The sequence below is a fragment of the Grampus griseus genome, assembly GCF_964374135.1.
Source record: "Grampus griseus genome assembly, chromosome: 1".
In the NCBI taxonomy this organism is placed as follows: domain Eukaryota; kingdom Metazoa; phylum Chordata; class Mammalia; order Artiodactyla; family Delphinidae; genus Grampus; species Grampus griseus.
In genome coordinates this window covers 147,853,123-147,865,139 of record NC_139017.1, presented here as the reverse complement: position 1 = coordinate 147,865,139, position 12,017 = coordinate 147,853,123, and the positions used below count along the sequence as shown (strand labels likewise).

Sequence of the window (12,017 nt, the reverse complement as noted above, 5' to 3'; positions counted from 1 at the left end):
TGGCACCCCGGCCCACCCCTCCACCTCGCTCTGTGGTGTGCGTGCACGTGCGTTAGTATCTACAGGTGGCCCTCCGCCTGCTGGTGCAGGAGGAGCCGCAGGCTGCATGTGTGTGCCGAGAGCCACGCAAGGTGCTCTGTGCATGCGCGGCTGTGTGCTCTGTGTGGCACACGCGCCCAGACCTCACGAGGTGTCATTCATGGTACAATGGAGCGAAGGAACAGTGCGGCACTTTGTTCTTGTGTGAAAGGAAGAATGAGCAGACTGTCTGCCTTAGGCTTGTTGCTCCCGGCATGGGCCGGGTCCTCCTGGGCACACATCCACCTGCCTGTCCTGCCTTCTGCAGAGTCCAGCAGCTCACAGCCCCCTCTCCGGGGACCTCTGGCCCTGTGTGCCCTGGGGGGGCCCCGCCGGCTAACGTCCTGAGGTGGCTGGCCTGCTCTGGTCCCTCCTTGCTCTCCCGTGATGGGAATGGGCCCTTCCTCCTGCCTTAGGAAACCACCATCAGCGGCCTGACCCCGGAGACCACCTACTCCATTACCGTCGCCGCCTACACCACCAAGGGGGACGGTGCTCGCAGCAAGCCCAAAGTTGTCACGACCACGGGAGCAGGTGAGTGAGGGGTCGAGGACGGAGCGGAGGCGGGGCCAAAGCGGGGGGCAGGGCCAGAGCCCAGTGCGTGGTTGTTCAGTCCCAGGCCGGCCCACCATGATGGTCAGCACCACGGCCATGAACACCGCGCTGCTCCAGTGGCACCCACCCAAGGAGCTGCCTGGGGAGCTGCTGGGCTACCGGCTGCAGTACCACCGGGCCGACGAGGCGCGGCCCAACACCATCGATTTTGGCAAGGACGACCAGCACTTTACGGTCACTGGCCTGCACAGAGGGGCCACCTACATTTTCCGGCTTGCTGCCAAGAACCGGGCCGGCCCGGGCGAGGAGTTCGAGAAGGAGATCACGACCCCCGAGGATGCTCCCAGCGGTTTTCCCCAAAACCTGCGCGTGGTAGGGCTGACCACATCTACCACGGAACTGACCTGGGACCCCCCGGTGCTGGCGGAGAGGAACGGGCGCATCACCAACTATACCGTGGTGTACCGTGACATCAACAGCCAGCAGGAGCTGCGCAACATCACTGCCGACACCCACCTGACGCTCTCCGGCCTCAAGCCAGACACCACGTATGACGTCAAGGTCCGTGCACGCACCAGCAAAGGCGCCGGCCCGCTCAGCCCCAGCATCCAGTCCCGGACCATGCCCGTGGAGCAAGGTGCGTGCTGTGGGCACGTGGCTGCGCCTGGGGACCTCTGCTCTCCTTGACCCACTGACCTCTGGCAACTGTGATCCACCAACCTCTGGTGTGTGACACTCCAATCTCTCATGTCCATGACCACTAACCTCTAGTGAAGGGGTGCCACGTTCTCGGTGTGTGACCCCTGACCTCTGCTGTCCTTGACCTACTGACCTCTGCTGTGTGACTCTCCAGTCTCTCGTGACCTTGACCCACTGATATCTTTTGACTGCATCACCACTCTTGGGTATGCGACACTAATCTCTTGGGGCCACGACCCCCTGACCTCTAGTGAACACAGCCCACTGTGCTCTGGTGTGCGGCCACATGCTTCTGACTGAGTCCCTCTGATCTGTGGTCACTCTGACCTGGTGTCTGTAAGCTCCAGCTTCACCCAAGCACTTCTGGAGATCCTGACCACGGGTCCTGTGGCATCTGCCCCGCTCGGTACTCGCTGCGAGGAAGAGCCGGGGCTGGGAGCTGAACTGTGTGCGGTTGAAGCTGGCGGGAGTGGGGGGTGCCTGGTCCTCTGCAGCCTTTCCTAACCCCCTGGGCCCCCGCGCGGCGTCTCTTCCTGGCCGGGAAACCTTGAGGCCCATTCACCCCAGCTACACAGCCAGAGCTGACTCCCTCCTTATATCCCAACAGTGTTTGCCAAGAACTTCCGTGTGGAGGCTGCAATGAAGACATCTGTGCTGCTCAGCTGGGAGGTCCCTGACTCCTACAAGTCAGCTGTACCCTTCAAGGTGGGTGAAGTCAGCTGCACCTGGCACACACACACTGCTGCGGTCCCTCATTGCAGTCCCAGCCTCTGCGTGTGTGTTTGTCATGCCGGATCCCGGTTGGGCGTGGGCGCGTGCTCTGCCCCGCAGGCCCACGATGGGAAGCCTCACTCAAACGTGCTGCCTGCCCCCGTGCCGCGCAGATTCTGTACAACGGGCAGAGTGTGGAGGTGGATGGGCACTCTATGCGGAAGCTGATCGCAGACCTGCAGCCGAACACAGAGTACTCGTTCGTGCTGATGAACCGTGGCAGCAGTGCGGGGGGCCTGCAGCACCTCGTGTCCATTCGCACAGCCCCCGACCTCCTGCCGCACAAGCCGCTGCCTACCTCTGCCTACATAGCGGATGGCCGCTTCACTCTCTCCATGCCCCACGTGCAGGACCCCTCGCTCGTCAGGTGTGCAGACGAGGCCTCAGGGGAGGAGGGCAGGGCCGGCCACGCGAGCGCAGGCGATGACGGTCCTGATTCCCCCCCTCTGCCCGCCCAGGTGGTTCTACATCATGGTGGTGCCCATTGACCGTGTAGGAGGGAGCATGCTGGCACCACGATGGAGCACGCCCGAGGAGCTGGAGCTGGACGAGGTGCCTGGGGACCAGGAAGGGTAGCGCTGATGACAGTCCCATTGAGGTGGTTGGCTGTGGCCCCAGGGACCACCCCCCCCAAACTGGAGTCACTCTCTGATTGGCAGCCTGCCCTCATCTCTAGGGAGACAGATGCTGAGCTGGTCCCTGGGCGCTTTCAGAGAACTCCTGGAGGGCTTCCAGAGACTTCCCCCAAAGGGGTTTGAGGAGGATCCCCTGGGGTGGGAAGTGGCAGAGACATCTCTCAGATCTAGAGAATCCTGGGCCCTGTAAGCTTCGGAGTCCGCAGGGTCTGGAGGCCGCAGAGGGGCTAGAGTGGAGCCCCAGCATGTTTGGAATCTGCCATGCTCTTCTCGCAGTGGTGTGCAGCCAGCCCTCTCAGGTTAGGCTGGGGCAGGTTACCCAGAGGGCCCCTTCTTATCGGGTTGGCTAGGAGGAGGGGCATTGCCTTGTCTGGCATTCAGCATGATTCTACGAGGACTCTGAGTCAGGCCAGGCTTGAGCCCCTTACGTGGAAGGTGAGCCTAACCTCATCCCAGGGGGCGTATGTCCCAGGCCCCGGGCCCGGGAGCATGTGCTCCAAGGCCCCTGCGTGACTCCTGTCCTCTGCTCTGTCAGCTTCTGGAGGCCATCGAGCAGGGCGCTGGGGAGCTGCGGCAGCGGCGGCAGGCAGAGCGGCTGAAGCCATACGTGGCCGCTCAGGTGGACGTGCTCCCTGAGACTTTCACCCTGGGGGACAAGAAGAGCTACCGGGGCTTCTACAACCGGCCGCTGTCTCCAGACCTGAGCTACCAGTGCTTTGTGCTTGCCTCCCTGAAGGAACCCGTGGACCAGGTCTGCCTAAGGCCCAGGGCCTGACCACACGCCCCCCAGGCCAGTCTCAAACACCCCAGAGGCCCCATACCTGCACTGGGGTCTCAAGGCCCTAACCCCTAAGACCCAGAACGCCAGACCCGACCTAGCCCTAGGGTCCCAGTCAGCTGACCAGGCCCAGGTCAGCCTCTTAGTTCTGGGAGACCAGGCCCAGAGCCCATTCTCCAGGTTGGCGGGGCAGAGGGTGGGAGCTCTCACCCCGGCTCACCACCTGTGCTGTTCCCCCACTGGGCCACAGAAGCGCTATGCCTCCAGCCCTTACTCCGACGAGATCGTGGTCCAGGTGACACCAGCCCAGCAGCAGGAGGAGCCCGAGATGCTGTGGGTGACGGGCCCCGTCCTGGCAGTCATCCTCATCATCCTCATTGTCATCGCCATTCTCCTGTTCAAGAGGTGAGTGCTCCCGTGGACGGCCACCTGCCCTGGACTCTCAGGCTCTCCCTGGCCGGGTGCATACAGGCCTGGGGCAGCCACACCGGCCTGCGCCCCAGGGTGCACCCCTGGGCTCGGTGGGAAGCCAGGAGAGCAGAAGCAGTGCGTGTGCACACCCATGGGTGTGGCCCAGGTGCGATGAGCAGCCTTAGCTTCACAGAGGGCTTGTTCACGTGCATCCCCGGGCATGTCTGTGTGTCCGTCTCTGTGTTTTCAGTGGATGTGAGCCTGTCTGTCTCTCAGCTTCAAGACACGGCCTTCTCCTGGTCTCCTCCCTTCAGCACCCCCTCTGCCACCATCCCTAAATGACTCCCTGCCTGGCTCTCCTGCTCAGGCCTTAAGAGGTCCAGACCCAGCTCCAGGGCCGTGTGCCCGTGGACATTCACTTGGCAGACGTTTATTCAGTGCCTGCTGTGACCATAGCATCTGCAGCTGTCCCAGACTCAGGGTGTCTTGACCCTTCCCACAGCCCTCCCCCAGGGTCCCTATCACAGGGGTCGGGCCCATCTACCAAGTTATCAACCGGAAACCTGGGTGTCACCCTCTCCCCTCCTCCCTCTCCCTCCACCCAGTCTCCCGTGAGTCCTGCCCTGGATATCACTGGACCTGCTCCCCCCTCCCCACCGTAGGCTCCCCACGAGGTAATGCACGTGCACACGGCACGCCTCAGTCCTCTCTCGGGTAGCTGCAGTCTCCTAATCTTGGAGTCTCCCCTTCCTCTCCATCCTCCTCCCAGCCTGAAAGGTGTTTCCAAAGATTTACTTTGTCACCCTCAGCTTAACACTTCTCAGTTTTAACTAAAGAGTTTTATAGTCCGATCTCTGTAGCCTGAGGTCCATCAGATGCCTGGTCGGTCTGGCCCCTGCCGACACCCCGACATCGTCACTGAACCAGTGCAGTTCCCGGCCAGCCCGGGCTGAGCCCCCCCGCTCTGCAGCTCTCCTTCCCCCTGCCCGGGCAACTGCCATCTCATCCTTCAAGACTCCTTTCCAGGCTCTGGTGCCCACGAGGCTCTGCCGGGCCCCTCCTATACCCCTTCACCACACTGTCCCCCACTGTGCAGTGGTGCTTCCACGGGAACGTCGCTGGGCCTGTTTCCAGCACCCAGCGCAAGGCTGTCGGTGAACGCTTGTTGGTCCGTATGTCTGAACATGTTCACACACGAGTTCCTGTCCCCAGTGCCCCATCTCTCCCCGCCCCTGACCCTGACCCTTGACCTGGACCTGGTGCCTTCTTCCTGAAGTTAGCTCCTTCCTCCCAGGGTGAATAGGGACAGTCTCGCCTGGTTCAGGGCCTGGAGACCCATGGGTGGGGAACCTGAGGAGGGTTCCACACACCCATTCATCCTCCCCCCACTGCCTCTGGGTCCTGGTGTCTGCCAGGAGAGGCAGCCCCTCCCCGTGAATGCCACGTGGGTGTCATAGATGGGTCCGCAGTGTCCCCCATGTCGTGAGAGGGTCTGAGTGCTTGGCGGAAACAGTGACCGTTCCTTTCTTCTGTCCTTGCCTGTCTTTCGGGACCTAGTAAACAAGAAAGGTAGGAGTCCTTCCTTCTCTCTTCACGCGCTTCCCCCTTCACTTCTTATCCCCATGCACACTGCGGGCCCAGCAGGGAGGGGCGCTGCTTGGGCCGGAAGCCTCCTGGCCTGCGGCTGTCTGGTCAGCTTGGCAGGCGATGGGACAGGCTCTGTCACTCTCTCGACTGGTGCTCTGCACAGGGGATGCCCCTTTTCTGGGCACAGGTGAAGCACAGACCTCCACCACTTCCCCTGCAGGCACAGACTCTGAGCTCACCAGAGCCTTCCCCCAGGCTCCCAGGTCTCTGAGGTTACCTGAGCGCTGCAGGGGACAGAGTCTGGCCTATGTGCAAAGAGCACTGGCTGCAGGGCAGCGGGGAAGTGTGTGCTGCACACTCACGCACACTCGCGTAAGTTTCTTCCCCAAGCACACCTGTGTCCACCGAGCAGAAGCGGCCCCTGGATACTTGTCAGCAGCTGGACATTGCAGTCTGTCTCTCATCCTGTCCCTGTAGCCCGGGGAGCCGAGGCCAGCAAGGGAGGACTCTGCCCAGCTAGGGGGACGCCTTCCCTGTCCCTCCCCTGCTGCTCTGCACCTCTACCCTTGTACCGAGAGCCAGATAGCTGAGGCCCAGCTCTCTGTGATGTTTGCATATCTTAGGTGTCGTTTGCATGTTTCCTCCTGGTGGCTCCTGCTGTCTCAGCTGTGGGGCCCTTGCAGACAATAGCCACTGCCCGGCAGTGACCTGCCCTTTACGGGAAGGAGCCACAGCCTCTGCGGCCCCTTCCTTTCTCGCTGGGCTGGCCCTCTGTCCACCCCCTATTCCCGCTGCCTCCGCACCCTCCACCCTGTGTCCTCTCATGTGAAGCTGCTCTGGCCCTGGCTCCCCTGCACTCAGAGACCCCAGGCTGGGGTGGCAGGAGCAGGGCCGTGGACACAGGGCCTCTGTGGTAGCAGGCTATGCCATGCATCTCTGTTCTCCGCCTGGACCTCAGTTCTCACCAACCGCCCTTCTGCCTCTCCAGGAAAAGGACCCACTCCCCGTCGTCCAAGGATGAGCAGTCAATTGGGCTGAAGGACTCCTTGCTGGCCCACTCCTCCGACCCTGTGGAGATGCGGCGGCTCAACTACCAGACCCCAGGTAGGGTGGCCCCCTCAGCCTGCCTGCCTGCCCCACCCAGGCCTGCCAGTCTCCCCCGAGGGACCCTGGCCTCACCCTGGCCCCCATTTCCTGTTCCTCCCTTCTGCCCTTCTCCCTGTACCCATCCACTTTGATGAAGTGACCGAGGAACCCCTGTATCAAGAGCTGGACAGGCACTGCAGGGCCCGGGAGCCTCTGGGGCTGGGGGGCAGCTAGCTGCTCAGACCCGACCTCGTCTTTGGTCACTCCCTCCAAGTATGGGCCCGGGACCCACACAGAGCCACATCCCAGCCCCGGGGTGGCCAGCCTCTGCACCCGTGCTCTGGTCCCTGCACACGAGAGGTTTGTTAGTGGGAAACGGCCCATCAGACCCATGTGGCGGGCTGGGGTGCCCACATCTGGCCCTTCTGGTGGCTGGCCCCAGATATCCTGTGCGAGTACAGGGACCCCGCACAGGGCTTGGTGCCCGCCTTTCCTTCCCCGCCACTGCTACGGGGCTCTCTGGCTGCCCTTCTACCTGAGCTGTCACTCCCTCCCTGTGCCCCAGCAGACACAGCTCAGACCTCTTCCCTGTGGGCAGGGTCGTTCCTCGGCTCCCAGATGCTGCTTCCATCGTGACGCCTCCCACCCTGGGCTGGAACTGCCTCAGTGACGGAGCTCTGTGGAGCCAGGAACTGTCCTCTTCCTCTCCCATCCCATGGGTTGCGCACACGGTGGATTCTTATTGAGCGCCTGTGAAACAAACACAAGGCAGCTGAATGAATGAGTGAACTGCAACACACAGGGTTTGTGTGTACACGAGCTGCTCATGGCTGCGTGTTAAATCACCGCAGAACTTCGTGGCTGAAAACAATTATGTACTATTGTCACCGTCTTCATGAGTCAGAAATCCAGACGGGAGCGTAGCAGGAGCAGCCTGTCTCTATTCCAGAATGTCTGGGCCCTCGGCCGAAAGACTCAAAAGCTGGGAGCCAGAATCATTTAGATCAGGGGTCAGCAAACTATGGCCCGAGGCCAGATGCAGCCCACCATCTGTTTCTGCAAATAAAGTTTTATTGGAACGCAGCCACGCCCATTCATTTATGTATTGTCTGTGGCTGTTTTCATACTACAAAGTAGAGCTAAGTAGGTGTGATAGACACCATATGTCCACAAAGCCAAAAATACTTACTAGCTGGCCTTTTCTAGAAAAGTTTGCTGACCCCGGAATTCTGGAGACTCATTCATTCTCATGTCTTATGGTTGACACTGCAGTCAGCTGTGAGCTCACCTGAGGTTTTCGGCTCCCCTCCTGTGGCGTGGGCTCCCTGACAACATGCTGACTGAGTTCCAAGGGCATGTGTCCTGAAAGAGAGAGAGCCAGGCTGACTTAGCAGGCTGTTGCAACCAGATGTGATCAGATCTTCAAGGAGTCAAAGCTGGAGCCTGGAGGGCAGAGAAGCCTCCTCTGAGAGGGATGCCAAGCTGTGTGGGCCTTAGTCGGGCAGAGAGGGGGTGGGAGGGAACGGAGGGAACTCCCTTCTATGGCAGTAGCATGTGGGGAAGCAGCTTTCGGGCACTGTGTCCTGCGGCCCTGGAGCTGGGGTTGTTGAGAGCCCAGAGATGAGTCTGGAGGGCTAGGCCGAGGTCCGGTCACAGAGGGACCTGCACGCCAGGCTAAGGGGTTTGGACTTTGTCTTGAGGGTTCCAGGGAGGCATTAAAGGTTTTCAGCAGGGCAGCAACAGGGTCAGAATTGTGCTGTAGAAACATAGCTCTGTTTGCCATGTGGAAGGCATATTGGAAGGGGAGAACTTGGGGAGGCAGGCCGTTGAGAAGGTGCTGAGGACCTGGACGAGGCGGGTGGCAGTGGGGAGACATGAGCGAGACCTAAGCAGCAGGGCTCAGGCTTGATTCCATGTGGGGTGAGGAAATGGGGGCAGAGGTCCCAGGATGCCTCTGTGGTTGCTGGCTGAGCATTGGGGTGGGAGGGTCCAGGGAGACCTCCGCACCAACCTCCTGGCTGGAACCACGGGCGTGGGGCATGCCAGGGAGCACGCAGTGGTCAACGCCTGCAAATACATGGGCTCTCCCAGGAAGAGGGGGCGGGGGAAGAGAGCAGACGAAGGGCAGCCAGGGAAGGAGGTGAAATGTTGAGGAAGGATGGGTGAAGGATAGCCAAGGAGGAGGAGCCAGAGGGAGAGAGAACTCGGGGAGAAGAGTGTCCCAGAGGCCAGATGGGGAGGGCTGTGCAAGGAGGACCCAGACAGAGGCCTTTGGCTTCGGCAGTTGGGACCTTGGAGAGCGTGTGCTGGGCGGGTCCTGGGGGCAGGAGCATTTCAGCGGGCTGAGGCCCAGTGAGTGGGGAATGAGCAAGTGTGTGTGAAGGCCCTGCTGGGGTCTGGATCCTTGTGGCTGCAGGGCCCGGGGGAAAGGGCAGGGATCTGAGAGGAGAAGGCGGGGTGGAGCACAGGCAATCAGAGGTGGTGTTAAAAGGGATGGGGGTCCAAAAGGACAGGAGGCTGTGGCCCCGGGCGGACCGTGGGGAGGGGCACAGTGAGGGTCACCCGAGGTGCTGAGATCGGGGAACAGGACTGCTGGTGGGGAGAGGTGTCTTTGTGCACAGGGGTGGTCTGGGAGGGAACCGGTGACCAGAAGGGGTGGCGGCGATGGCAGCACTGTCCACGGCTGAGGGTTTCCTTCTCGTTTTTTTCGTTCAGCAGATGTTTATTATTTTCTCTCATAATTTAACTCTTCTTCTGAAAATGCTTCAAACGCACAGAAAAGCTGAAAGAGTGATACAGTCCCCATCTGCACATCCTCGTGTGGACTCATCCTTCTGTTTCTCACTGCACATGCCTCATCTCTCTCTCTGAAAGCACACTTCCCTTTTGCCAGTTCATCTGGAAATAGTCAGGGTCAAACTTTGATACCAGAGGGCACGAGGTTGGCTTGGACCTAGACTTCCATCATAGAAAGAGGCCCCTGAGACCGCCCAGGCTCTGGGTGGGAGATGCATCTGCTCCTCGGGGGGCAGAGGGGGCTGCGGTGGGACTGCCCCTGCGAGCCCCCAGCCCCGCACTGTGTTCAGCAGCAGTGTAACCAGAGGTTAACGGGTTTCCTTCTCTTGCCCCCCTGTTTTTGTTCTTTTTCTCTGCAGGTTCCAGTGTCCCCAGTTGCCCGAATATCTCAAGTTAGTTTTCTGCGTTCCCGTGTTTGGGGCCCACTCTGGCTTCTGTGTGTTTCCTCTACTTCTCTCACCCATCGCCTCCCTCCTTCCTTGAGTTCTTCTCTCCCCTTTCCTCTCTTTTCTCTACCTTCTCACTGCCCCGTCTTTTCTTTGTCCATCCTGCTCTCTCCCCACCTTGCCCCCTTCTTCCCGCCCTGTTTTCCCTCCCGCCACTCTGTCTGTCTCTGCCTCTCGCCTCCGGTCTCAGTCCGACCTCTCTCGCATCTCAGTCCGACCCCTCTCCGGTCTCAGTCCGACCCCTTTCCCGTCTCAATCCGACCCCTCTCCCATCTCAGTCCGACTCCTCTCCTGTCTCCCTGCCTCCCTTTCCCCACATCTCCCTCCTCCCCTTTGCTTCTCCCTCTGAGTTCTTCCACGTCTCTGCCATGTACATCGTGATCACTCCATCCACATGCTGGGTGCTGGGACAGGGACATCACCCAGCCTCCCATGGTGACTGGCGCCAGTGAGGGCAGGAGCGCTGTCCAGAGGCAGGACCCGCAGGCGGGGTGCAGGCTGAAGCAGCCCAGCCCCATCCTGCCCACTGCCTTCCACCTGTGCTTCCGGCCCCGGCCTGGGAGGGGGAGGCCTCCCATGCCTGTGGAGAACCCGCCACTCAGCACCGTGTCACACGGACATGCTCACTCGCGCTCACACCACACACCCTTCCACCTCTGTCCTCTCCCGCTCCCACCCCCAGCCACTGTGTGCCCCGCCATCCCTGTCGCCGCATGTGCCGCCGTCTCCATGCCACCAGTGACGAGTGCTCCATGGTCACACGTGTCCACATGTGCACATACATGCATTGGGGCTGTCTCCACCACCCCTCTCAGGCCTCACGCTAACTCTGCCTGTGTGTGCCCTGCTCCCAGGTATGCGAGACCACCCGCCCATCCCTATCACCGACCTGGCGGACAACATCGAGCGCCTCAAAGCCAACGACGGCCTCAAGTTCTCCCAGGAATACGAGGTGAGACTTCCCCCCTCACCCCCGCTTCACACCCCTCACCATGTGCCTGGCCCCAGACCGGCTCCTTTCCTGCCTCGGGCTCCAGGCTTCTCCAGAACACACACTGGAGGGGTCAGCAGTGGCCAGCAGGGAACTCAACTCCTCAGGTCTCAGGTTCTGGGCCTGACAGAGGCCCTTCCAGATCCCCGGGTCAGGACACTCAGTCACATGCCCCGATGCTAACAGAGGCAGACAGGTCTCTCTCTCTCTCTCCCTCTCTCTGTCTCACACACACACACACACACACCCAGGTCAGTAATAACAGCTGGCATTTATGGAGAGCTTCCTGCGGGCCAGCTCTAGGCTAGGTACTTTGCATACCATTCTGCCCTCCCCACACCCTGTGAAACGGATGCTGGTGTTATCCCATCTTACAGATGAGGAAGCTGAGGCTTAGAGGAGGGGAAGTGACTTGCCCAAGGTCACACAGCTGATGAGTAGTGGAATGTGTCTGTCAACCTGTACCCTGCACATGCATGTGCTCACGGGTGTTCTCAGAGTACAGATCACAAAGACGGGGAGCTGGGGGCCCTGAATCTTGCCACTTGGGCTGCACAAACCCTCCTGCTCAGGGCCCTCCAGGTACTCCCTTCACTCTGGCCTGGACCCTATCTGCTGGGGGCTCAGACTTCAGAGCACTGCTCCTGCCCAGAGTCAGGGCTTCCAGGCGCCCGGCTGGGGAGGTGCTTTGCTAGTGAAAGGGGTGTAAAGGAGGTGATAAGGAGAGCCCCACCTCCTCTAAGGAGCACGGGCGGAGGTGTTGTTAAGGCATCTTCTGCCTCTGCCCCACTCGGCCCCTCCAACCCCCCGCCCCACCCGCAGCGCAGCCCTGGCACAGGATGACGGGTGGATGGATGGTTGACTGACGGGCTGGCTCCACCCTGCCTGTGAGCCCGCCCCGCTCCAGTCAGATGTCCACCCTCAGCTGGGCTGCTATCGCGGGCACCAGGGCTCCCCTTCAAGGGCTGTGAGCCAGGTTTCCGCAGAGGAAATTGAGCTTGGCCGGGGAACTGATGATCACCTGTGCCGCGAGGAAGGCGTGCCGCTTCTCCCTGCAGAGCGCCCACTGGGGGCCTGCTCTGCACAGCCCCGCCATGGAGGGAACAGAGCTGCTAAGGGGGGCTCCCTGCCTCCAGCTCCTTACCTGGCCTGGTCTCCCGCCCACACTCATCCAGTCCCACGTC

At 61.0% G+C, this 12,017-nt stretch overlaps 1 protein-coding gene across 1 annotated transcript in view; it reads left to right on the top strand.

Annotated features, from left to right (window-relative positions):
• Positions 1-12,017, top strand: part of PTPRF (protein tyrosine phosphatase receptor type F) — a 78,796-nt gene that overhangs the window by 59,375 nt on the left and 7,404 nt on the right. The window contains exons 14-22 of the mRNA XM_082676411.1: positions 495-612; positions 692-1,270; positions 1,940-2,037; positions 2,217-2,470; positions 2,562-2,655; positions 3,274-3,489; positions 3,767-3,921; positions 6,503-6,618; positions 10,697-10,794. Coding sequence (XP_082532537.1) covers positions 495-612; positions 692-1,270; positions 1,940-2,037; positions 2,217-2,470; positions 2,562-2,655; positions 3,274-3,489; positions 3,767-3,921; positions 6,503-6,618; positions 10,697-10,794 — 1,728 coding nt within the window. The remainder of the gene's footprint in view (positions 1-494; positions 613-691; positions 1,271-1,939; positions 2,038-2,216; positions 2,471-2,561; positions 2,656-3,273; positions 3,490-3,766; positions 3,922-6,502; positions 6,619-10,696; positions 10,795-12,017) is intronic.